This window comes from Eleutherodactylus coqui, chromosome 1 (genome assembly GCF_035609145.1).
Source record: "Eleutherodactylus coqui strain aEleCoq1 chromosome 1, aEleCoq1.hap1, whole genome shotgun sequence".
Lineage (NCBI taxonomy): Eukaryota > Metazoa > Chordata > Amphibia > Anura > Eleutherodactylidae > Eleutherodactylus > Eleutherodactylus coqui.
In genome coordinates this window covers 361,110,635-361,138,077 of record NC_089837.1, presented here as the reverse complement: position 1 = coordinate 361,138,077, position 27,443 = coordinate 361,110,635, and the positions used below count along the sequence as shown (strand labels likewise).

General features: G+C 46.9%; 1 protein-coding gene across 1 annotated transcript in view; it reads right to left on the bottom strand.

The window, feature by feature from the left end:
• The window catches only part of LOC136594939 (uncharacterized), a 96,570-nt gene that overhangs the window by 55,082 nt on the left and 14,045 nt on the right, over positions 1–27,443 (bottom strand). Inside the window, exons 3-5 of the mRNA XM_066588692.1 lie at positions 19,996–20,164; positions 11,264–11,411; positions 7,308–7,373 (exon numbers count right to left, since the gene is read on the bottom strand). Of these exons, the coding sequence (XP_066444789.1) occupies positions 7,308–7,373; positions 11,264–11,411; positions 19,996–20,164 (383 nt within the window). The remainder of the gene's footprint in view (positions 1–7,307; positions 7,374–11,263; positions 11,412–19,995; positions 20,165–27,443) is intronic.

Sequence of the window (27,443 nt, the reverse complement as noted above, 5' to 3'; positions counted from 1 at the left end):
ACAGATTTGTGTGTGACAAAGTGAGGAATTCCTACTGCTGGCAGAGATTTGCAAGCAGGGAGCTATATGTAAAAAAGGGAAGACAGAATGAGAAACTATATATAAGAAGAACCACAGAGGGGGGAACTATATTTAAAGGGAGGCAATAGAGGTAGAACACTATATTGATGGAGGCAAATGAGAGGGGAGCACTATATCCGAAGGGGGCCACAGAAGAGGCCATGATATCTAAGTGGGGCCCTATTACTTTGTGGAACCACAGAAGGCGGCATTATTTCTAAGAGGGGCCATGTAGGGAACACTGCCACTAAGAAGTGCCACATGAAGGACATTGTTACTAAGAGGTGACACTATTACTTTGTGGGGCTACGCAGGCAACACTAATACTGTACTTTGTAGGGCCAGAGAAGAGGACACTAGTACTATGGAGAGGTACTTAAGGGTAGCATCAGGATGGGGAGAGTGCGTAAAGAGAACTTGTGGCTGCAAAAGGTCTTCATAGTGGTCTGGACCCAGATAAAGAAGAAACAGGAAACTAAACAATGACTATCAGAGGTAATTGCACTGTAATCACTATCAGGCCTTAGTCACACGGGCGTTTTTTGCCGCGATTTGCGGATCGCATGACGGATGCGCATCCGCAAATCGCGTGACCGGGGCCCAAAAATCGCACGAAAATCTGCTCCTAGCCACGTTTTATTAGAAACGGGCCGGAGCTGTCCAGCGCATTGAATTCAATGGAGCCGGCAATACAGCCGGCTCCATTGAAAGCAATGCGCTGCGGGCGAGCGCGGGATGAATTGTCGGGAAGGGCTTAAATATATAAGCCCTTCCCTGCAATTCATCCAGAAATGTGTTTGAAGTCATGAGTCAGTGACTGCTGCCTCTCATTGGCTCAGCGGGAGAGCTTCCCCTGATTGGTCCGGCTGAGCCAATGAGAGGCAGCAGTCACTCACCCATTCATGAATTCATGAATGGGTGTGTGAGTGAGGGCTGCCTCTGATTGGTCAGGCTGTGACCAATCAGAGGCAGCTCATTCAGCAGAGTTTAAAGCCCCGCCGGCTGAATACTACAGAGAAGCAGTTCAGGAGAAGTGCCGACGGCCGCGGCAGAACTCCGGCTGCAGCGGAAAGGTGAGTATACATTTTTTTTTTTATCTAACACATTTCTGGATGAATTGCAGGAAAGGGCTTATATATTTAAGCCCTTCCCGACAATTCATCCCGCGCACGCCGGCAGCCCATTGCTTTCAATGGAGACGGCTGTATTGCCGGCTCCATTGAATTCAATGGGCAAACATCATTCTTCTCTGCCACAGCTGTTACCAAAAAGAACACTATGTAAACTTGGTATGGCAGTAATCATACTGACCCATAGAATACAGTAATCATCTCATTTTTGCTGCATTGTGTAAATCTGAAAATTAAAGGAAAAAAAGCGGATCGAGCATTTCCCCTTTCATTACCAAAGACAGTTGTCAAACGGAGTAATTCACTAGACACATCTCCCCTGCCCCTACATAGTGCAGTCTGCAGTTTTACATCAGAAAAAATTTAATTTTGTGCAACTGCAAAGAAGTAATGAAGGCGTGCTCACAATGAGGAACGAGCCGCAGTTTATAAATATAATATGTGCCAGTAAAGTATTGGCGCCTCTGTGTAATGTACCAAATCTAATTCTCTAAACATGAAATTTGGGATGATCATTCTTTAGGTCCTAAAAAGGAGAAGTAAAGGGGTCACAACTCGATTACTCAATGCAAAGTGCAAATGAATTGGCGCCCCTGTGTAATGTACCAAATCTAATTCTCTAATTTCCCCAGTGTCGTAAAAACATGAAATTTGGCACAACCATTCTTAAAGTCCTAAATACGAAAAGTAAAGGGGTCACTATTCGATTATTCAATGCTAATTGCAAATGTAACAGCCCCCCTATGTAATGTAACTTCCCGATGATGTACAAGCGTGAAATTTGGCACAATCATACTTTAGGTCCTAATAGGAAAAGTAAAGGGGTCAGAACTCAATTACTCAATGCTAATTGCAAATGTAAGAGCAGCCCCATATTTTGTAACTTCCTGATGTCGCACAAGTGTGAAATTTGGCATAAGCATTGTTTAGGTCCTAAGTTCGAAAAGTAAAGGGTTTCGCAACTTGATTATTCAATGCTAATTGCAAAGGTGGTGCACCTCTATGTAATGTAACTTCCTGGTGACGTACAAGCGTGAACTTTGGCCCGAGCATTCGTCAGGTTCTAAATAGGATAAGCAATAGAGATGAGCGAGCACCAAAATGCTCGGGTGCTCGTTACTCGGGACGAAATTATCGCGATGCTCGAGGGTTCGTTTCGATTAACGAACCCCACAAGTCAATGGGCGAATCGAGTATTTTTGTATATCGCCGATGCTCGCTAAGGTTTTCATTTGTGAAAATCTGGGCAATTCAAGAAAGTGATGGGAACGACACAGCAGCAGATAGGGCAGGCAAGGGGCTACATGTTGGGCTGCATCTCAAGTTCCCAGGTCCCACTATTAAGCCACAATAGCGGCAAGAGTGGCCCCCCCCCCAACAACTTTTACTTCTGAAAAGCCCTCATTAGAAATGCATACCTTAGCTAAGCACCACACTACCTCCAACAAAGCACAATCACTGCCTGCATGGCACTCCGCTGCCACTTCTCCTGGGTTACATGCTGACCAACCCCCCCCCCCCCCCCCGCGCACGACCCAGTGTCCACAGCGCACACCAAACTGTCCCTGCCCAGCCCTCATTCAGCTACCCTCATGCCACGCCACACTCATGTCTATTTATAAGTGGAGAACGATGCTTCCATCTGCGGGTGCAGCCTACGTATTGCTTAGGTATCGCTGCTGTCCGCTGGTGAAGAAGAGAAGTCTGGGGAAATCCAGGCTTTGTTCATCTTGATGAGTGTAAGCCTGTCGGCACTGTCGGTTGACAGGTGGGTACGCTTATCCGTGATGATTCCCCCAGCTGCACTAAACACCCTCTCTGACAAGACGCTAGCCGCAGGACAAGCAAGCACCTCCAGGGCATACAGCGCGAGTTCAGGCCACGTGTCCAGCTTCGACACCCAGTAGTTGTAGGGGGCAGAGGCGTCACCGAGGACGTTCGTGCGATCGGCTACGTACTCCCTCACCATCCTTTTACAGTGCTCCTGCCAACTCAACCTTGACTGGGGACCGGTGACACAGTCTTGCTGGGGAGCCAGAAATCTGGCAAAGGCCTTGAAGAATGTTCCCCTGCCTGTGCTGTACATGCTGCCTGATCTCTGCGCCTCCCCTGCTACCTGGCCCTCGGAACTGCGCCTTCGGCCACTAGCGCTGTCGGATGGGAAGTTTACCATCAGTTTGTCCACCAGCGCCCTATGGTATAGCATCATTCTCGAACCCCTTTCCTCTTCGGGAATGAGAGTGGAAAGGTTCTCCTTATACCGTGGGTCGAGCAGTGTGTACACCCAGTAATCGGTAGTGGCCAGAATGCGTGTAACGCGAGGGTCACGAGAAAGGCATCCTAACATGAAGTCAGCCATGTGTGCCAGGGTACCTGTACGCAAGACATGGCTGTCCTCACTAGGAAGATCACTTTCAGGATCCTCCGCCTCCTCCTCCTCCTCCTCCTCCTCTGGCCATATATGCTGAAAGGATGACAGGCAAGCAGCATGTGTACCCTCAGCAGTGGGCCAAGCTGTCTCTTCCCCCTCCTCCTCATGCTCCTCCTCCTCCTCCTCTGGCCATACACGCTGAAAGGATGACAGGCAAGCAGCATGTGTACCCTCAGCAGTGGGCCAAGCTTCTCTTCCCCCTCCTCCTCATGCACCTCCCCCTCCTCCTCCTCCTCCTCAACGCGCTGAGATATAGACATGAGGGTGCTCTGACTATCCAGCGACATGCTGTCTCAAAGTTTCCAAGGACCTGGCAGATGTCTGCCAACCAGGCCCACTCTTCTGTAAAGAATTGAGGAGGCTGACTCCCACTACGCCGCCCATGTTGGAGTTAGTATTCCGCAATAGCTCTACGCTGCTCATAGAGCCTGGCCAACATGTGGAGCGTAGAGTTCCACCATGTGGGCACGTCGCACAGCAATCGGTGCACTGGCAGATGAAACCGATGTTGCAGGGTCCGCAGGGTGGCAGCGTCCGTCTTGGAGTTGCGGAAATGTGCGCTGACCTGGCGCACCTTTCCGAGCAGGTATGACAAGTGTGGGTAGCTTTTCAGAAAGCGCTGAACCACCAAATTAAAGACATGGGCCAGGCATGGCACGTGCGTGAGTCTGCCGAGCTGCAGAGCCTCCACCAGATTACGGCCGTTGTCACACACGACCATGCCCGGTTGGAGGCTCAGCGGCGCAAGCCAGCGGTCGGTCTGCTCTATCAGACCCTGCAGCAGTTCGTGGGCCATGTGCCTCTTCTCTCCTAAGCTGAGTAGTTTCAGCACAACCTGCTGACGCTTGCCCACCGCTGTGCTGCTGTGCCGCGCGACACCGACTGCTGGCGACGTGCTGCTGCTGCTGACACATCTTGATTGCGAGACAGAGGTTGCGTAGGAGGTGGAGGAGGGTGGTTTAGTGGAGGAAGCATACACCGCCGCAGATACCACCACCGAGCTGGGGCACGCAATTCGGGGGGTGGGTAGGACGTGAGCAGTCCCAGGCTCTGACTCGGTCCCAGCCTCCACTAAATTCACCCAATGTGCCGTCAGGGAGATATAGTGGCCCTGCCCGCTTGTGCTTGTCCACGTGTCTGTTGTTAAGTGGACCTTGGCAGTAACCGCGTTGGTGAGGGCGCGTACAATGTTGCAGGAGATGTGGTCGTGCAGGGCTGGGACGGCACGTCGGGAAAAGTAGTGGCAACTGGGAACCGAGTAGCGCGGGGCCGCCGCCGCCATCATGCTTTTGAAAGCCTCCGTTTCCACAAGCCTATACGGCAGCATCTCCAGGCTGATCAATTTGGCAGTGTGCACATTTAACGCTTGAGCGTGCGGGTGCGTGGCGCTAGCGATGTCTGGACGCTGCGCTGAGAGACATTGCTGGATGGGGCCAAGGACAGCGGAGGTGAGGGTGTGGGTGCAGGCCAGGAGACGGTAGTGCCTGTGTCCTCAGAGGGGGGTTGGATCTCAGTGGCAGGTTGGGGCACAGGGGGAGAGGCAGTGGTGCAAACCGGAGGCGGTGAACGGCCTTCGTCCCACCTTGTGGGGTGCTTGGCCATCATATACCTGCGCATGCTGGTGGTGGTGGCTCCCCAGCTGATCTTGGCGCGACAAAGGTTGCACACCACTGTTCGTCGGTCGTCAGGCGTCTCTGTTAAAAACTGCCACACCGTAGAGCACCTTGACCTCTGCAGGGTGGCATGGCGCGAGGGGGCGCTTTGGGAAACAGTTGGTGGATTATTCCGTCTGGCCCTGCCTCTACCCCTGGCCACCGCACTGGCTCGGCCTGTGCCTACACCCTGACTTGGGCCTCCGCGTCTTCGCCCGCGTCCACGTCCTATAGGCCTACCCCTCAGCATGGTGTATTACCAGTAGTGCAGAAACAGAACGCTGTAATTAAATGTGCCGCTTATTGGCCTGTGGTTGGAGGCTGACTTCGCTTATGGAACGCCAGGAAATAATTTTGCGCAAGCCTGCTGTAACACTTAGCTGGCTGCGTATGAATTAGGAGGACTACTACACCCAGCAGAGACCCAGAACACTGAGGACAGTCACAGGCAGCCCAAATAGATATTTTTCCCCAAATGTTTTGGCAAAGGTCCACTGCCTATATTCAATAAATATATCTCTTCTCTCTCTGCGTCACAGCTACTGGCCCTGGAGTATGTCAAATAACTGCAGAGTGTTGCACTGTGGACTGGAATACAGCGGTGATTTAACAGCCAACACAGACCCAGGAAATAATTTTGCGCAAGCCTGCTGTAATATTTAGCTGGCTGCGTATGAATTAGGATGACTACTACACCCAGCACAGACCCAGAATACTGAGGACAGTCACAGGCAGCCCAAATAGATTTTTTTCCCCAAATGTTTTGGCAAAGGCCCACTGCCTATATTCAATAAATGTCTTCTGTCCCTGCCTCACAATATATGTGTTCTGTCCCTGCCTCACAATATGTGTCTTCTGTCCCTGCCTCACAATATGTGTCTTCTGTCCCTGCCTAACCACCACTTCTGGCCCTGGAGTATGAATAATTACTGCAGGGCGCAATGCTCTGCACGGCCGATATACAAAAAAAAAATGTGCAACACTGCAAAAAGCAGCCTCCACAGTACTGCACACGGTTAGATGTGGCCCTAAGAAGGACCGTTGGGGTTCTTGAAGCCTACAATACTCCTAACACTCTCCCTATAGCAGCTCCGGCACCAACAGCACTTTCCCTCCTCTATGTCAGAACAAATCTGTGGCGAGCCGCGGGAAGGGCCGATTTTTATACTCGGGTGACACCTGATCTCGCCAGCCACTCACTGCAGGGGGGTGGTATAGGGCTTGAACGTCGCAGGGGGAAGTTGTAATGCCTTCCCTGTCTTTCTATTGGCCAGAAAAGCGCGCTAACGTCTCAGAGATTAAAGTGAAAGTAACTCGAACATCGCGTGGTACTCGTCACGAGTAACGAGCATCTCGAACACGCTAATACTCGAACGAGTATCAAGCTCGGACGAGTACGTTCGCTCATCTCTAATAAGCAAGGTTCTAAATAGGAAAAGTAAAGGGGTCACAACTCAATTATTCAATACCCATTGCAAAAGTAAGTGCACCTCTATGTAATGTAACTTCCCGGTGTTGTGCGAACGTGAAATTTAGATCCTAAGTGAGGAGAGCGGGAGGGGTGCCACATTCTACACGGGGACATCGATACATGCAGCTTAAGGGGAATCTAACGTTCCTCTATGTTTATACATATTTTATTCCTCGGTTCCTCTAAAGTAAGCTTGACTTCAATTTTCCATGCGAACAACACGTAAACACCTGTACCAAATTAACTTGGGTGAAGCTGGGTATATCAGCTAGTAGTGATATAACTAAAAGAATATTATCTAATTGATGATGCTAATTGCACACTTTTGGTCAAGTCGTTGGGGTCTGTAAATGAACAATCAGGCTGCAGTGACACTTGTCCTAGTTGATACTTTTGGAGTATACTTCTATTATAGTGTGTTCTGCTCTCTACCCACGGCTCTACACCTTACATGGTGGGACCTTGTGGGATTTATGTGTGTTTTGTTAGCCCTAGGTTTTAATATTATGCTGCACTGCATCCATATTATTCAAATTCACACTAAGTTATTAGATGATACTTACCAAGTTCTACTATTGTTGTTACAATCTCACCACCTAGAATTATCGGTCTTGTATTTTCTCTATTACCTATAATTGTTAAAAACAGAATACAGGTAATTCTGAATTATATTAGTAAACAAATACCTTACTAGCCAAATAGTAATAAACAAGTAACAACCATAATAGTCCCATTAACCTGGAAAAGTTGATTATGTAGGAGCCTTATTTTTCCTGCTTAGTGAGGCTACATTCACACGAGTGAGCGCAATATTGGGTTGAGAAATACAGCCCGATATCGCACTAGTCAACGGGCATGAGATGTTTTTGATACAATAACACCCCGCATCAATTCAGCTAAATTCCAATCCTCCGCCTCTTGCTTCACATGCACTGGAGAATCGGCAAGTGAGTCCGAGTTTATTCAATAGGAAACATCACATCGCACTCACGTGCACATCGTATAGTATGCAATGTTTTTGACTGTCCCATTGAAAATAATGGGTGATGCGTTCCGAGGGACGCAAAAAAATAGAGCATGCAGTGATTTTTACCTCGCAGCATCAATGTAAAAAGGTGAAATAAAGTTTCTTCATTATTAAAAATAAATACTAAAATGTTTTTGTCTGCATGCTGAACACCGTTCAAAATAAAAACAGAATTGCATTTTTTGTAATCTCATCTGCAATGTAAAATTTAATTAAAAAAAAACATCCAAAAGACGTATGTAACTCAAAATGATACCAACTGAAACCATGGGTGGTTTCTCAAAAACCAAGCCTTCACACCACTACATTGGCAGAAAAATAAAAAAGTTATGGTATTCAGAAGATAGCAATAGAATTTTATTTTTAATAAAAACAAAAAAAAAATGTTTATATAAATTTAGTATCTTTGTGAGGGCTTATTCACAGGAGCGTAAATCGGCCACTGTTTTCACGGCCAGCCGATATACGCTACCATCTGAGCTGTCTATTCCCTTCCCTCCCCCTCGCCCACTCTCTGCCACTCTCCTCCCCTCCAGCTATTTGCAATGGGAGGGGGTGGGGCTGGGGCAGAGATAACCTCCCACCCCCTCCCTACAGCCAGAAATAGGAGGGGGCGGGACAGGGTTGGGTTTTATCTCCACCCCACCCCCTCCTATTTCAAACAGCTGGAGGAGAGGAGAGAGGCAGAGAGACAGTGAGGGCGAGAGAAGGGGAAAGACAGCTCAGATGGTAGCGTATATAGGTCGACTGTGAAAACGGCAGCCGATATACGCTCCTGTGAATAAGCCCTCATTCTGACCTACTAAATAAATGTATCATATCATTTTTGCCAAGGTATGTATGATGTAAAAATAAGACCCCCCCCCCCAAAAAAAAATGGCATAATTGTGATTTTTTTTCTATTTCAATCCACTTCAAAATATGCAAATGTTTTTCAGTACATTATATGATACCTCTGAGAAATACAACTTGTCCTGCAAAAAACAAGCACTCAGACAGCTACGTTCACAGAAAAAAAAAGAGCTATGATTTTTTGAGAGCAGATAAGAGAAAATATGAAATAAAAAAAACATTTCCTTAAGAACTCCAATGCCAGTCCTCGCAGCAGGGGGTAGTTGCAGGGGAAGCCACAGCCCTTAATTAGTGACTTCCCCACATTCACTTTACAGCTGTGCTCAGGTAATGGCTTTTTCCTTTTACCCGAGCACAGCTTGGGTCAAAGCAACACTCCAGTCCAAAAACAAAGATCGTTTCACCAGCTTCTTTGACTACCTGATGTACACTGTACATCATTAGGCTAAAGGCCCATTTACACGGGGTAAGAGTCAGGCAAGCGATGCCCGACACCCGTCTCCTTGTATACTTGCCCCTGTGCTGTTACACAGGAGCAAGTATCGCTAGATCGGTCACAGTGCGGCCATCATGGAGGTGGAGTGGCTGGAGGAGAGTTCTCTGCCCGCTCTTCCCCGCCCCTCTCCATTCACAGTAAGCAGCGGCAGTTAAGTACTGAACGACTGCTGTTTACACTGAATGGCTAGTTGTTTGGTTTTCAAGCATGCTGAAACTGGAGGACTCTCTGCAGTCTCTGCATGCTTTTACACGGGACGACTAGCATTCAAAACCCCACAGAAGCATGGAATTGTGAACAACTACTAACGATATCATCCCGTCTAAAAGGGCCTTTAGCTTCTACACCTGCTTTCATTACCCAGTGCTGGCTAGTCAGAGCAGAATGAAGTGTCTTAGACTACCGATCGATAATATGCACAGTGTGCATCAGGTACTTAGAAAAGCGGTTCAGCCATCTTTGTTTCTCCTGGAGGCCTGGAGGGTCATTTTAATGGAGCTCATTCGGTAAAATACCAAAAATGAATATTTTTATACAAAAATTATTTTTTATGACATTATTATAGGAAAAACTGACAGTGACTCTTAAAGATGTTAAGAAAAGAATTTAGTGACAGTATATTTGCTGTGCTCATTTGTATTTCACTAGAAAAAAATGTTTTTTATTTACTGCAGCGAACAAATGTAATCAATGTAAATTTATGAATCCCACTAATGCATATTAGTTAATGCACCTGTGCTGCCAGCACTGACTCAAGCCGGTCTTTCCACTACACTCCTGTTCACACCATCAGGTACTGCGCATTGGCCTAGTGAGACATCAGCAGCCACACAACAAGGACTTTCTGTGCATATAATGGCTTGGGGAACTTGTCAGATTGTTTTGGTGCCAAGTACAGGGATTTCTGCAAGACCCCTTCAGGTGAATGGGCCAATTGGGATGGTTGCAGAAATTTCTTCAGGAAATCTGCCATGTGTGAATCCACCCTAAATGATGTACGCTACTACAGCTCAAAACTAGAGGAGCTTTCCATAACAGCAATCAGATTCCAGCAGTCATATGTACAGCACAGGTTGAGGGCTTATTCCGATGTGCGTATATCGGCCGGGTTTTCACGCCCAGCCGATATATACTGTCCCTCTCTGCAGGGGGAGGAGGCAGGCCGGGAGCAGTGTACTGAGCCCCCCCCCCCCATCTACTCCCCTTGTCATGGTTTGCAAAGGGAGGGGTGGGCGGAGCTAGGTTCCGCCCCTCCCATTGCAAATAGTGGTGAAGGGCAAGGAGGGGGCAGGAGCTCAGTGCACTGCTTTCGGCCCAGCCCAACTCCTCCCCCTGCAGAGAGAGACAGCGTGAAAACCCGACCGATATACGCACATCGGAATAAGCCCTCAAAATCAAAGTGTTGATATTTAAGGAGCATTATTTAACTTTTTTTTCATACACCAATTGTACAACAGGATGAAGAAACATGGTTATATAGCCTATTACAGAAAAAAATGTTGTTTTTCGTTATCTTTACTTACTCCTCTGCCCATTGCCTTTTCTACTGATCACTCAATTAATTGATAAAATTTATACTTGGAGTGGAAAGGAGACAGATCAGAAGGAGACAGATTTGTAGCATTTATTTTTAATGAAAGAGCCAGTTACAGTGTTTCCTACACAAGTCAAAGTAGAGAGGAGGGCAGGAATGGGAGAGCAGCTGCAGAGGAACATAGAGATACTGCAGCAGCTTCTGATAAGTGTTCTATAGAGATGAGCGAACCTACTCGGCCACGCCCCTTTTTCGCCCGAGCGCCGCGATTTTCGAGTACTTCCGTACTCGGGCGAAAAGATTTGGGGGGCGCCGTGGGTGAGTGGGGGGTTGCAGCGGGGGGGAGAGGGAGAGGGCTCCCCCCTGTTCCCCGCTGCTACCCCCCGCTCCACCACGCCTCCCCCCGCCCCCCTGCGCCCCCCGAATCTTTTCACCCGAGTATATTTGCTCATCTCTAGTGTTCTACTGTTTCACCCTAGAGCTAAATTAACAGCAACACTGCTCGTTAATGCTGTAAAATGTCCTTCATACTGCTGCTGCTGGAAAAGAATTTACATAAATTAGGAAATCTTGAAAGTTATTATACTATGGTATACAATAGTTGGGTTACCTTTCACTATAAGCCTTTTCTTTCCACATGCACTGTAGTTTTTCGCATTGTACATATGAGTGATAGTGTACATGTATACAGCTGAGTCCGCTTGCTTTAGGGATTTGAATGATATTTCACTTCTATTCTTCACAAATTCTTTACAGTCCTAAAAAAAACAAGCAGTATGTATTTTATCACATTGATTGTTAAAATGTGTAATATATTGCCAATAACCTTCCAACATAGCCTAGATCAGAGGTTTTCAACTCCAGTCCTCAGCGGCCCCCAACAGGTCATGTTTTCAGGATATTCTGTAGTAAGAACACCTGTGGCAGTGTCTGAGGCACCAGCAATAATTACATCACATGTGCAAAACTGAGGAAATCCTGAAAACATGACCTGTTGGAAGTCATGAGGACTGGAGTTGGGAAACACTGGCGTAGATGATAGTCTGTTTAATGGTAGTCTCTCGAGATTCTATTCAAGAATTGATATTTAACAAAATTTCCTGATATAATTATCACACTCCCTCACATTTTTCAGTCCCCAGCCACCAGAATACAGATGAAGGCTGCCGGGGATGGGGGAGAAGAGCCGGACAGCACTTCTAGGTGGGTTCAATTTTTTTCTTTTTTTTAACAGTTAGGGATGATTTTCGGGGTAGGGCTTATATTTTAAGCCACCCCCTGAAAATCATCGCTGCAGGGGGTTGCCTTCTTCCCATTGCTTTCAAAAGCAATGAGATAGCATCGCGGTCCTCTGCCACTGCTGTGGCACGGGAATCTTTTGTGCCCGAAGGGAGTCCCATCATCACTGAACACTGTGACAGTGCTGTCACAAAGTTCAATGATGAGGTGACCTTTGTGGAGCAGCTGCGCTTTTGCAAGCACAGCCGCTCAAGTAAAAGGGGATCTGAAACCTTACCCGTTGAAAGCCTGCTTTTGGGCACGTGAAAAAAAAAGCACAGAGCTTTGGTCACGCGCATTTTGCACATGCGTGTAGCGCATTCTTTTGCACACATAGGCACGCAAAAAGAAAAACGCTCATCTGACCGAGTCCTAAGGGTGGTTTCACATCTGCATTGGAACCTACAGCGGGAGCATGCAGCGCTTTTTCTTCCATCCCTAAAACCAGGCAGCTGGGTGAAAAGCAGGCAGACGCCATTATACTCAATGGGGTCTGCCCGGCGCTGTTCAATTTAGTCCAGAGATGGAACAGTTCGCAGTTCGACCACGGGGATTCCCAGCGTGTGAAAGTACCCTAATCCCTCCATTCCCCCCCCCCCAAAAAAAAAAAACAAGATAGGTGCCACAGAAAATGCAGCTCATTCCACAAAAAAATAACTATCAAACTCCTATGTCAATGGAGAAGTAAAAAAAGAATGGCTGTGAGAATGTAGGGATGCAACAAAAAGTGAAAAACTCCTCTTCCAAAAAAGCATTGTATCATTAAAATGAATAATTTTATCAAGAAAAAATAACAAGATTCTTAATACTCCCTGGACAACTAATGACTACTCTCAATTTTACCTTAAGGGCTCAGTCACACGGGCGCATCGGCACCCGTACACCGGCGCCGATGCGCCCGTGTGACTGACAGTTAGGCCTCATGTCCACAGGGAAAATAACATTTTAAATCCGCAGCGGATCACCCACGTGCGTGATCCGCACCTAAAATTTCCCATTGGAATGCATTGACCACCCGTGGGTAGATAAATAGCCGCAGATGGTATTTTTAAGTGATTTTAAAATTTCATGCACGTGAAAAAAAACGCGACATGCTCCATTCAAGTGCGGATCACGCGTGCGGGAGCACATAGAGCTCATAGCTCAATTGATCTCCTGCATGAAAAAAAAAGTAAATTTAAGCTCATCTGCACTGCATCCGCAGCAGAAATCCGCGTTACATATCCGCAGCGGATCTGATTTTCCCTGTGGACATGAGGCCTTAGGCCTCATGTCCACGGGCAAAATAGGATTTAAAATCCACAGCGGATCACCTGCATGCAGATCCGCATCCCATAGGGATGCATTGACCACCCGCAGGTAGATAAATACCCGCAATGGTCAATAAAACGGAATTTTAAAAAAATGGAGCATGAAAAAATCTGGACCATGCTCCATTTTCATGCGGGTCTCCCGCAGGGACGGCTCCCGCAGGCTTCTATTGAAGCCTATGGATCCGCAGGAGACATAAAATAAGAATTAACTTACCCGCAGCGGACCGGGCAGTTCTTCTCTTCTTCACGGCCGGATCTTCTTTCTTCGGCCAGGCGGATGTGCCCGGCGCATGCGCGCGGCGCGCGGCCGGCGTGCCGAGCACATCCACCGGCCAAAGAAAGAAGATCCGGCCATGAAGAGGTGAAGACCTGCCCCGTCCGCTGCGGGTGAGGTAATTCTCATTTTAAGCGCTCATGTCCGCGGGGCAGGAGGGACCCGCTACGGATTCTCCATGTAGAATCCATAGCGGGCCTGATTTTCCCCGTGGACATGAGGCCTTAGAAGACGGCCATACCTGAAGACGGACGTCTCTCTGCAGTGCTGATGAAAGAACACATGTTCTTTCTCCCGACGCTGCAGAGACGTCCGTCTTCAGGTACGGCCATCTGCTATCTGCAGTAACACGGGCACCGATGCGCCTGTGTTACTGAGCCCTCAATGGGTTGCCCTAGCAGTTTTTGCTGCAGGAAGCAAACCACTCCATACATTGCTCAGTGGTTCAGGTTGGTACTGCAGGCTGAGTCTCATTCACTTCAATAACAATCAGCCTACAGTACCAACCTAGACTGCTGCCTATAGTTACAAATCCTGAATCAGACAGTGCAGTCAAGTTGTTTTTGATGCAATTATCATAAAAACATGTTCTCTAATTTAGCCGTAATTTTACATGAGCCGCTATAGTTTGATGCAGTTTTGTGGTAATTGCAGTTATATACCACAACCTAACCACACTAATTAACACAAAGGGCTTGTTCACACCTGCACATGCTATATCCATTTGTGGAGAAGAAAAGAGGTACTGAAACGGTGTGTTCTGCAAATATTTCAGCATTTGTCCCCATTGATTTTGATGTGTTTTCAAAAAAACAAATTCTGTTTGATTGTGTTCCATTATAGTTTTTTTTTTTAAACAGAATGGAATCAAACGGAAATCATTTTGTTTTTGAAAACCCATTGAATTCAACACTTTTTTTCGTTTCAGTTCTATTTTTCTGCTCTCAAAATGGAACAGCCAGACAGAATTCAAATAAAAATAGCAAAAGTAGATGTGAATGAGCCCTAACATGTTTGTATATATGGTAATGGGTAATTCAGGACATTCATTAATATGACTGAATTATATTTAGCACTAGCTTACCCGTCGCGCGTTGGTGCGAATACAGACATACATACATTCGTTTTTATATATCTAGATAACAACCAATCACAGCGCAGCTTTTTTAGGTTACCTCAGTGGTATAATATATAACACCCAATCACAGCGCAGCTTATATGTTACCTCAGCAGTATAAAATATAACAACCAATCACAGTGCAGCTTTCATGTTACGTCAGCAGTAAGATAAATAATTTCCCGTTTCTATGACACCGGAAAGTGAGAAAATAACATTCCATACGTAAAATTTGGACGCTAATTCTTTTGCGCATTGAATTGAATAATGGAGTTGGGACCCATTAGCTTTTCCTATTTATGACATAATCAATGCTCGGGCCAAATTTCGAGTTTCTATGACAACGTGAAGAGAGAGAATTAGATTCTGAACGTAAAATTTGGACGCTAATTCTTTTGCGCATAGAATTGAATAATCAAGTTGGGACCCATTAACGTTTCCTATTTATCACATAATCAATGCTCGTGCCAAATTTCGAGTTTTAATGACATTGGGAAGCGAGAAAATTAGATTCCGTACGTAAAATTTGGACGCTACATTCCGTACATAAAATTTGGACGCTAATTCTTTTGCGCTTAGGATTGAATAATCGAGTTGGGACCCATTAACTTTTCCTATTTATGACATAATCAATGCTCGTCCCAAATTTCCCGTTTGTATGACATTGGAAAGTGAGAAAATTACATTCTGCACGCTTTTGCGCATAGAATTGAATAATCGAGTTGGGACCCATTAACTTTTCCTATTTATCACATAATCAATGCTCGTGCCAAATTTCAAGTTTCTATGACATTGGGAAGCGAGAAAATTAGATTCCGTACGTAAAATTTGAGCGCTAATTCTTTTGCGCTAAGAATTGAATAATCGAGTTGGGACCTATTAACTTTTCCTATTTATGACATAATCAATGCTCGTGCCAAATTTCAATTTTCTATGACATTGGAAAGCAAGAAAATTAGATTCTGTACGTAAAAATTAGACGCTAATTCTTTTGCGCTTAGGATTGAATAATCGAGTTGGGACCCATTAACTTTTCCTATTTATGACATAATCAATGCTCGTGCCAAATTTCAAGTTTCTATGATATTGGGAAGTGAGAAAATTAAATTCCGTACGTAAAATTTGGATGCGAATTCTTTTGCGCTTAGAATTGAATAATCGAGTTGGGACCTATTAGCTGTTCCTATTTATGACATAATCAATGCTCGTGCTAAATTTCAAGTTTCTATTACATTGGGAAGTGAGAGAATTAGATTCCGTACGTAAAATTTGGACGCTAATTCTTTTGCGCTTAGAATTGAATAATCGAATTGGGACCCATTAACATTTCCTATTTATGACATAATCAATGCTCATGCCAAATTACATTGGGAAGTGAGAGGATTAGATTCCGTACGTAAAATTGGATGCTAATTCTTTTGCGCTTAGAATCGAATAATCGAGTTGGGACCCATTAGCTTTTCCTATTTATGACATAATCAATGCTCGGGCCAAATTTCAAGTTTCTATGACATCGCGAAGTGAGAAAATTAGATTCCGTACGTACAATTTGGACGCTGATTCTTTTGCGCTTAGAATTGAATAATCGAGTTGGGACCCATTAACTTTTCCTATTTATGACATAATCAATGCTCATGCCAAATTTTAAGTTTCTATGATATTGGGAAGTGAGAAAATTAGATTCCGTATGTAAAATTTGGACGCTAATTCTTTTGTGCTTAGAATTAAATAATCGAGTTGGGACCTATTAACTTTTCCTATTTATGACATAATCAATGCTCCTGCCAAATTTCAAGTTTCTATGACATTGGGAAGCGAGAAAATTAGATTCTGTACGTAGAATTTGGACGCCAATTCTTTTGCGCATAGAATTGAATAATCGAGTTGGGACCCATTAGCTTTTCCTATTTATGACATAATCAATGCTTGTGCCAAATTTCAAGTTTCTATGATATTGGAAAGTGAGAGAATTAGATTCCGTACGTAAAATTTGGACGCTAATTCTTTTGCGCTTAGAATTGAATAATCGAGTTGGGACACATTAGCTTTTTCTATTTATGACATAATCAATGCTCGTGCCAAATTACATGTTTCTACGACATTGGGAAGCGAGAAAATTGGTGTCAATGATGGAAATTGAACGATCTACATGGGGGGTCGTAACTGTCGACGACGCTGGCACGCGCGCCATTTATCATAGCATAAATGTACTATGCCTATAATCTTTCCAGGAGTGTACTCAACAACTTCCCAAAGTTTCATGGCGATTGGATGAATGGTGTAGTAGCGCATAAAGGACGAACAGACACGCATACAGACAGAAAGACACACACACAGACACGCATACATTCAATTTTATATATATAGATTTCTTTGGGAAGAACAGACAAAGGGTCCTTGGCTGAACACTATTTCACCTCATTCAGGGCTCCCACCCACTGGCGATATTTTCTCCATTGCGATGCGATTCTAAAGTTAAAGTCTTGCATCGCAGTGCAAAAAAAAAATCGGCATGACGCGGGGATGAAGGAATCCTCTGCCACAGCTGTGGCAGAAGTCCCCGGCATTCTATTCCATTGCTTTCAATGGGATCGGCTTCTGCCGATCCTATTGAAAGCACTACTTTCTGCAAGCCATGCGGAATGATTATCGGGGAAGGGCTTGAAATATAAGCCCTTCCCCGATAATCTGCCAAAAGTGTGAAAAAAAAATGTAAAAAATCATACTCACCTCTCCAGCACTCAGCCCCGTCCTCCTGCTGGCTCCCCGAAACTGCTATGAAGCTCTTTCAGCAGTCGGGGATTTAAAAATCCCCGCCTCCTGAAAGAGCTATGCAGATTGGCTGAGGGCTCAGGCAATAGCAGCTACTGCTTAGCTATTGGCTGAGCACTCAGACAATCACACATAGCCCTTAGCTATTCGTTTATGAATAGCTATATTCTTATGAATGAATAGCTAAGAGCTATGTGTGATTGGCTGAGCGCTTAGCCAATAGCTAAGCAGTAGCTGCTATTGGCTGAGCCCTCAGCCAATTTGCACAGCTCTTTCAGGAGGCGGGGATGTTTAAATCCCCGACTGCTGAAAGAGCTTCATAGCAGTGACGGGGAGCCAGCAGGAGGATGCGGCTGAGCGCAGGAGAGGTGAGTACGATTTTTTTACATTTTTTTTTCACACTTATTGATGATTATCAGGGAAGAGCTTATATTTCAAGCCCTTCCCCGATAATCATTCTGCGGGGCTTGGCCGAAACCATTGATTTCAATGGGATCGGCAGCAGTGCCGATCCCATTGAAAGCAATAGAATAGAATGCTGCAGACTTCTGCCACAGCTGTGACAGCTGTGGCAGAGGATTCCTTCATCCTCGCGATCCCCGCGGGGATGAAGGAAACTCCTGCCACAGCTCTCACAGCTGTCACAGCTGTGGCAGAAGTCCCCGGCATTCTCCCTATGCTTTCAATGGGGCTAGCGCTGCTGTCGCTAGCCCCATTGAAAGCACTTGCGATATGCCGGTTCTATACCGGCCTCTTTCTTGCGCTGTGATGCGAGATTTTTCTCGTGCTCTCGCAGGACAAGAAAGAAAATATCGCCAGTGGGTGGGAGCCCTCAGAGACTTCTTGCTGTGTAAGACAGCAGCAGTGTGTCGAGGCCAGTGTTTCCAAACTCCAGGCCTCAAGGCACCCCAACAGGTCATGTTTTCAGGATTGCACAGGAGAGGTAATTAATATCAGTGCCTCACACATTGCCACAGGTGTTCTTACTATAGGAGATCCTCAAAACGTAATCTGTTGGACTTAAGTTTAGAAAGAAACGCTGGTCAAGGTCCTCACTTTGTCCAGCTGAGTGATTATTGCAGGGTGCACTTTAGTCTCTTTTAGAACTACTTCTGAATGTCCTGTGGAGTCGGTCTTTCTTCTCCTAAGGGGCTGACATCGTCCCTTCTTTTACCAGAAAAGTAGAGGTTTGCTGCAAGCAGCCCAGAACCTTTTAAGAGTGAGTGTGGCCGTGTAGTGACCTGGAAAACAGGCACTACAGAACACTGTTTAGTTATGGGGATCGGTAATATAATAACTGGCCCTATGGTTTAATCTGAGTCAGTTTACACAAGGGATGCAGGTAACCAAGCAACCAGTTAGGACGTTTATTAGCCAGCTGCACAATACAGAAAAAATGCATAGAGACTCAGATGAGGAAGGTAGCCTAGCAACCAGAAAGGTTGTGATTGGCTGCAGACAAACTGGTCAGGTGACAGAGATGATAAATAGAGGGCAACGGTCACAGGAGTGAGTGAGACGCACCAGGCAAAGCAAGTGCCAGAGAGTAGAGGCGGAATACGTTTAAGCAATAAGTAAAGAGAGTAAAGAGTAGTGAGAAAAGAGAGGTGACAGGCAGAGGAGCGCCAAGAAGAGCAGTGCCAGGCAGAGAGAGAGCGAGATACAGAAAAAAAGCAACCTGCAGGACATAAGAAAGTGCCAGGCAGGAGAGAGAAGTGAAAAGAAACAAAGAACAGCTGTGAGAGTGAGAGAAAGAGAGAAACAAGAGAAAAATACATGAGGAGAGACAAAAGTAAAAGAGATGTAAATATGAAGAGAGGGAGATAAAGAAATAAAGAGATATAAATACACAGAGGTATAGAGAAAAGAAATCCAGAGTAAGCTCACAGTATATGGATGAGTTAGACACAGGTGTCTACATTGTTGCTATTTGTGTATCAGTTATTATGCACTAAATGTGATGAAGAAAACGACCTCATCTCACTGCCTTATTTAATAATATCGTGGTTGCAACAATTTAAGCAAAATATCTGTGTCTCTGTATTATTCCACACCTCACCACTCACGACTACAAATTGTGCCCAAGAGCGCTGGCGTCCAAACAAAACAAATCACAATTAATTGCCAGCCACAAATAATGATAATAAAATTAGCGCTCACCATAGCGTTTTGTGGCGGCATGACAGCTGCATCTCCGAAAGACACAGAGCTGGTAGTTACGATGGGCTGAATTTGCAGTCTCTACAATAGGTTGGATCTGTCTACAAACAGCGTTCTCTTGCCCACATTGAAGTCTTCCTCTTCAATGCTGGCAGGGAGAAGGAGTTAGAAAGCTTCTTTTTTGCTGCAGGGAAGACTCCTTACTGCTTAAAATTTTCAACTTTGTCCAGAGGACGCGAACATAGTTGAAAGCAATGCATTGTCATCACCAGCGGGCCCGATACAAGTGATCTATTTGCCCTATGCTTAAACCTGGACCCAAAGCTGGTAGCTGTAATGTCCTAACAGCTCTATAGCCACAGGTTGGAGATCACTGGTTTAGAGCTATGTTATACTTTACAGTATGCCATGAATAATAGTTTACATACCTTATACCAACTCGTGGAGTAGTTAGAGCTTTTATACAGATAAGGTATAGAGATTGTTACAGATTCTCTCGAAGTTTTTTTTAATGATTTTGGTGAGGAGGAGTTAATACAGTGGAGAACACTCTTCTCTATCTGTGTCAAATTCATGGCTTCGTATGTTCTGTCCTGTCTAACAAAACAAAACAGTATTTAAAGGAGTTACTAATGAAAAGAGAAAATGGAGCATCAGGTACCACAAATACATATGTATGCACCCCTTATCTATTCATTGTACAAGGCTTTGAGCTTCCTATACCTGCTTTTAAAGTATGTTACAGTTACTGTATGTCAATGTAACAAAAGAAATCCCCAGGTCAAAGGGGTTAAAGACTGGGGGAAAAAATTGGTTTCTAGAAAACTATGAAGCTCCAATACTAGATAAAGCATATGGCCGACAAAGTATCACAATTACTACATTAAAATAAATAGAAATGGAGGTACACAGTGATGCCATGCTCTGTGAAACCTAATGAGATAATGTTACAGTTATTACAATATATGCATCAGATCACATGGCGATATTCCTGCGACGTAAAAGCACCCGGCCAGCCAATATAGCGCCGGGTGCTTTTAGGTCGGGCCTAAAAGATAGTCCTGGAACTATCTTTTGGTCCGGAATCAGTCAGGTGCTGCATGGGCTCCTATGGGAGCCAATGACAGTGGCTGGAGAAGAGAGGTGGGAGGGAGTTTAGCAGTGTGACTGCTAAACTCCCTCCCTCTTCTCTCCTCCCTTCCGGCTGATTGCAATAGGAGAGGGCGGGGCTAAGTGCTACCCTATCCCGCCTCCTCCCATTGCTGGCTGCGGACGAGGGACAGGATGGGGGGGGGCGGAGCTAAGCTAAGAATTTTTTTAGTGCGCCTATAGATGCACTACGAAATCGCTCCTCTGACTGCACCCTAAAAGAGCTAACTTTGAAAAATAGTAAATCTTTTCTTGAACCACAATTTGACCCCTTTGCGTCACCTTTGGTGGATGATTTTGGAGTCATTAGATTTGTGACATCCTCACCACCACCGTAAAATCATAAAATTTGAGTATGACATATTGAGTGACTGTCAGGCAAGGTCAAAGTTCCTATGTTAAGTCTAGCGGTGCTGTTGTGCTTCAGCCAGCAGTGCCTCTAGGGAGAGTCAAGAATTGCTAAGTGAAGTTCATATCTAGTGCTTACCAGTTTGACTGTTGCCATGTCCCTAAAACGTGGAAGACCAAGCCGTGGGCGGCGTACAGTTCAAAGAGTACGCTCAGATGGAAGTTGGAACACTGAAAATGTAGTTTATCCTGAAGTCCTTGCCAATTAAAATAATCAGTTCTTAAAACATTTGCAACCATTTTTCTAAACACTTTATGTTTACTTAGCGAACATTTGGATAGAGCTGTACCCTCTGTTCATAAACCTTACACAGTGCTATAGAGCCACCAAGATGTTAGCCAGGGGAAGACATTTAATGGTAACCACAATGACCCTCCCATTTGTGGCTTGCAACTCATATTGCCACAAACAGACAGCAACATATGAAAAAACAAAATCAGCGCCTACTATTTCACGATGATTTCAATATTGGTGAATATAGAATGGACTCACCTGGTGCCCAATGGAACTCCCTGCCCCGAGAGTCCACCGGCACCTTCTATTCACGTTCGTCTATCACACCACCCTGGGTCTTGAATCCGGATCACCAGAGAGTCGTCAGTGGGTTAACAGCCTTCAAACCGGCTGTGATATGAAGCACCATATAAAAGCAAAAGAAAACCCGCGCTCGCAGACTCCAGGGATTCAGAAAAAGACGCAGCGGTCCGTACAATGTAATTTTATTAGCAATATCAAATACAATGCGTTTCGGCGATCTTCGTTAATCACCCTTTTCAAGCATAAAATTCTAACATCATCATCCAAAGATGGCCCCTGCCAGCAGCGTCTGTATGAAATTGTGAGTTAAAGATTTTGTATAAATATAAGATGATGATGTTAGAATTTTATGCTTGAAAAGGGTGATTAATAGAGATGAGCGAACGTACTCGTCCGAGCTTGATACTCGTTCGAGTATTAGCGTGTTCGGGATGCTCGTTACTCGAGTACCACGCGATGTTCGGGTTACTTTCACTTTCATGTCTGAGACGTTAGCGCGCTTTTCTGGCCAATTGAAAGACAGGGAAGGCATTACAACTTCCCCCTGCGACGTTCAAGCCCTATACCACCCCCCTGCAGTGAGTGGCTGGGGAGATCAGGTGTCACCCGAGTATAAAAATTGGCCCCTCCCGCGGCTCGCCTCAGATGCGTTGTGACAGAGATCAGGGACAGTGGTATCGTGTTGGAGCTGCTGTAGGGAGAGTGTTAGGAGTTAGTGTAGGCTTCAAGAACCCCAACGGTCCTTCTTAGGGCCACATCTCACCGTGTGCAGTAGTGTGGAGGCTGCTTTTAGCAGTGTTGCACATTTTTTTTTTTTTGGTATATCGGCCGTGCAGAGCATTGCGCCCTGCAGTAATAGTCCAGGGACAGAAGTGTGGAGGCAGGGAGAGCGTTAGGAGTTATTGTAGGCTGCAAGAACCCCAACGGTCCTTCTTAGGGCCACATCTAACCGTGTGCAGTAGTGTGGAGGCTGCTTTTAGCAGTGTTGCACTTTTTTTTTTTTTTGGTATATCGGCCGTGCAGAGCATTGCGCCCTGCAGTAATAGTCCAGGGACAGAAGTGTGGAGGCAGGGCCAGAAGACATATATTATTGATTGAATATACGCAGTGGTCCTTTTCCAAAAAATATTGGAAAAAAATCTATTTGGCCTGCCTGTCACTGTGCACAGTGTTCTGGGTCCGTGTCTGCTGGGGGTAGTAGTTCTCCAAATAAATACGCAGCCAGCTAAGTGTTACAGCAGGCTTGCACCAAATTATTTCCTGGCTCTAAAATCACCGCTCTGTTGCAGTTAATAACAGTGCAACACTGCAGTTCCGTGACACACACATCAGGGACAGAATTGTGTAGGCAGGGCCAGAAGACATATATTATTGATTGAATATACGCAGTGTGGTCCTTTTCCAAAAAATATTGGAAAAAAATCTATTTGGCCTGCCTGTCACTGTGCTCAGTCCTCTGGGTCCGTGTCTGCTGGGGGTAGTAGTTCTCCAAATAAATACGCAGCCAGCTAAGTGTTACAGCAGGCTTGCGTCAAATTATTTCCTGGCTCTGAAATCACCGCTCTGTTGCAGTTAATAACAGTGCAACACTGCAGTTCCGTGACACACTGCAGGGACAGAATTGTGTAGGCAGGGCCAGAAGACATATATTATAGATTGAATATACGCAGTGTGGTCCTTTTCCAAAAAATATTGGAAAAAAATCTATTTGGCCTGCCTGTCACTGTGCTCAGTATTCTGGGTCCGTGTCTGCTGGGGGTAGTAGTTCTCCAAATAAATACGCAGTCAGCTAAGTGTTACAGCAGGCGTGCGCCAAATTATTTCCTGGGGTTCCGTAAACGAAGTCAGCCTCCAACCACAGGCCAATAAGCGGCACATTTAATTACAGCGTTCTGTTTCTGCACTACTGCTAATACACCATGCTGAGGGGAAGGGGTAGGCCTAGAGGATGTGGACGTGGACGCGGGCGAGGACGCGGAGGCCCAAGTCAGGGTGTGGGCACAGGCCGAGCCAGTGCGGTGGCCAGGGGTAGAGGCAGGGCCAGACCGGATAATCCACCAACTGGTTCCCAAAGCGCCCCCTCGCGCCATGCCACCCTGCAGAGGTCAAGGTGCTCTACGGTGTGGCAGTTTTTCACAGAGACGCCTGACGACCGACGAACAGTGGTGTGCAACCTTTGTCGCGCCAAGATCAGCTGGGGAGGCACCACCACCAGCATGCACAGGCATATGATGGCCAAGCACCCCACAAGGTGGGACGATGCCCGTTCACCGCCTCCGGTTTGCACCACTGCCTCTCCCCCTGTGCCCCAACCTGCCACTGAGATCCAACCCCCCTCTGAGGACACAGGCACTACCGTCTCCTGGCCTGCACCCACACCCTCACCTCCGCTGTCCTCGGCCCCATCCAGCAATGTCTCTCAGCGTAGCGTCCAGACGTCGCTAGCGCCACTGTTTGAGCGCAAGCGCAAGTACGACGCCACGCACCCGCACGCGCAAGCGTTAAACGTGCAAACTGCCAAATTGATCAGCCTGGAGATGCTGCCGTATAGGCTTGTGGAAACGGAGGCTTTCAAAAGCATGATGGCGGCGGCGGCCCCGCGCTACTCGGTTCCAAGTCGCCACTACTTTTCCCGATGTGCCGTCCCAGGCCTGCACGGCCACGTGTCCCGCAACATTGTACGCGCCCTCACCAACGCGGTTACTGCCAAGGTCCACTTAACAACAGACACGTGGACAAGCACAGGCAGGCAGGGCCACTATATCTCCCTGACGGCACATTGGGTGAATTTAGTGGAGGCTGGGACAGAGTCAGAGCCTGGGACCGCTCACGTCCTACCCACCCCCCGAATTGCGTGCCCCAGCTCGGTGTTTGTATCTGCGGGGGTGTATGCTTTCTCCACTAAACCACCCTCCTCCTCCCCCTACGCAACCTCTGTCTCGCAATCAAGATGTGTCAGCAGCAGCACGTCGCCAGCAGTCGGTGTCACGCGGCGTGGCAGCACAGCGGTGGGCAAGCGTCAGCAGGTTGTGCTGAAACTACTCAGCTTAGGAGAGAAGAGCCACACGGCCCACGAACTGCTGCAGGGTCTGACAGAGCAGACCGACCGCTGGCTTGCGCCGCTGAGCCTCCAACCGGGCATGGTCGTGTGTGACAACGGCCGTAACCTGGTGGCGGCTCTGCAGCTCGGCAGCCTCACGCACGTGCCATGCCTGGCCCATGTCTTTAATTTGGTAGTTCAGCGCTTTCTGAAAAGGTACCCACGCTTGTCATACCTGCTCGGAAAGGTGAGCCAGCTCTGCGCACATTTCCGCAAATCCCACACGCACGCTGCCACCCTGCGGACACTGCAACATCGGTTTAATCTGCCAGTGCACCGACTGCTGTGCGACGTGCCCACACAGTGGAACTCTACGTTCCACATGTTGGCCAGACTCTATGAGCAGCGTAGAGCTATAGTGGAATACCAACTCCAACTTGCGCGGCGCAGTGGGAGTCAGCCTCCTCAATTATTTACAGAAGAGTGGGCCTGGTTGGCAGCCATCTGCCAGGTCCTTGGAAAATTTGAGGAGTCTACCCAGATGGTGAGCGGCGATGCTGCAATCATTAGCGTCACCATTCCTCTGCTATGCCTCTTGAGAAGTTCCCTGCAAAGCATAAAGGCATACACTTTGCGCTCGGAAACAGAGGCGGGGGAAGACAATATGTCGCTGGATAGTCAGAGCAACCTCATGTCTATATCTCAGCGCGTTGAGGAGGAGGGGGAGGAGCATAAGGAGGAGGGGGAAGAGACAGCTTGGCCCACTGCTGAGGGGACAGATGCTGCTTGCCTGTCATCCTTTCAGCGTGTATGGCCAGAGGAGGAGGAGGAGGAGGGGGAGGAGCATGAGGAGGAGGGGGAAGAGACAGCTTGGCCCACTGCTGAGGGTACAGATGCTGCTTGCCTGTCATCCTTTCAGCGTGTATGGCCAAAGGAGGAGGAGGAGGAGGATCCTGAAAGTGATCTTCCGAGTGAGGACAGCCATGTGTTGCGTACAGGTACCCTGGCACACATGGCTGACTTCATGTTAGGATGCCTTTCTCGTGACCTTCGCGTTACACGCATTCTGACCACTACGGATTACTGGGTGTACACACTGCTCGATCCACGGTATAGGGAGAGCCTTTCCACTCTCATTCCCGAAGAGGAAAGGGGTTCGAGAATGATGCTATACCACAGGGCGCTGGTGGACAAACTGATGGTAAACTTCCCATCCGACAGCGCTAGTGGCCGAAGGCGCATTTCCGCGGCCCAGGTAGCAGGAGAGGCGCAGAGATCAGGCAGCATATACAGCGCAGGCAGGGGAACACTCTCTAAGGCCTTTGACAGCTTTATGGCTCCCCAGCAAGACTGTGTCACCGGTCCCCAGTCAAGGCTGAGTTGGCGGGAGCACTGTAAAAGGATGGTGAGGGAGTACGTAGCCGATTGCACGACCGTCCTCGTTGACGCCTCTGCCCCCTACAACTACTGGGTGTTGAAGCTGGACACGTGGCCTGAACTCGCGCTGTATGCCCTGGAGGTGCTTGCTTGTCCTGCGGCTAGCGTCTTGTCAGAGAGTGTGTTTAGTGTGGCTAGGGGAATCATCACGGATAAGCGTACCCACCTGTCAACCGACAGTGCCGACAGGCTTACACTCATCAAGATGAACAAAGCCTGGATTTCCCCAGACTTCTCTTCTCCACCAGCGGACAGCAGCGATACCTAAGTAATACGTAGGCTGCACCCGCGGATGGAAGCATCGTTCTCTATCACCATCCAAAACGGGGACCTTTTAGCTTCATCAATCTGTGTATAATATTCATCCTCCTCCTCCTGCTCCTCCTCCTGAAACCTCACATAATCACGCCGAACGGGCAATTTTTCTTAGGCCCACAAGGCTCAGTCATATAATTTTTCTAAACAATTTTTATGTTTCAATGCTCATTAAAGCGTTGAAACTTTCACCTCAACCAATTTTTATTTTAACTGGGCTGCCTCCACGCCTAGTTACCAATTAAGCCACATTAACCAAAGCCATTAATGTGTTTCACCTGCCCTCTCGCTTGGGAATGGGCAATTTTTCTCAGGTACATTAGTACTGTTGGTACACCAATTTTTGTGGGCCCTCGCCTACAGTGTAATCCAATTAATTTTTTGCCCACCTGCATTACAGCTGACATAACATCAGCTGTGATGGGCAATGCAATGGGATATTTTTATGTATCGCCGGTGGGTTCCAGGGAGCCACCCATGCTGTGGGTCCACAGGGAGTTGTAAATGCATCTGTTTCCACTTCTAAAGAACCCCAGTCTGACTGGGGCATGCAGTGTGGGCCGAAGCCCACCTGCATTAAACATGACATTACTACCTCAGCTGTTATGGGCAATGCAATGGGATATATTTATGTACCGCTGGTGGCTTCCTGGCACCCACCCATGCTGTGGGTCCACAGGGAGTTGTAAATGCATCTGTTTCCACTTCTAAAGAACCCCAGTCTGACTGGGGCATGCAGTGTGGGCCGAAGCCCACCTGCATTAAACATGACATTACTACCTCAGCTGTGATGAGCAATGCAATGGGATTTATTTATGTACAGCCGGTGGGTTCTAGGGAGCCACCCATGCTGTGGGCGCACACGGAATTCCCATTGCGGAGTTGTGCCTGCCTGTGACTATTTATAAAAAACCGCGGTCTGACTGGGGCATGCAGACACCTTGACAGAATGAATAGTGTGTGGCACATAGGTTCCCCATTGCTATGCC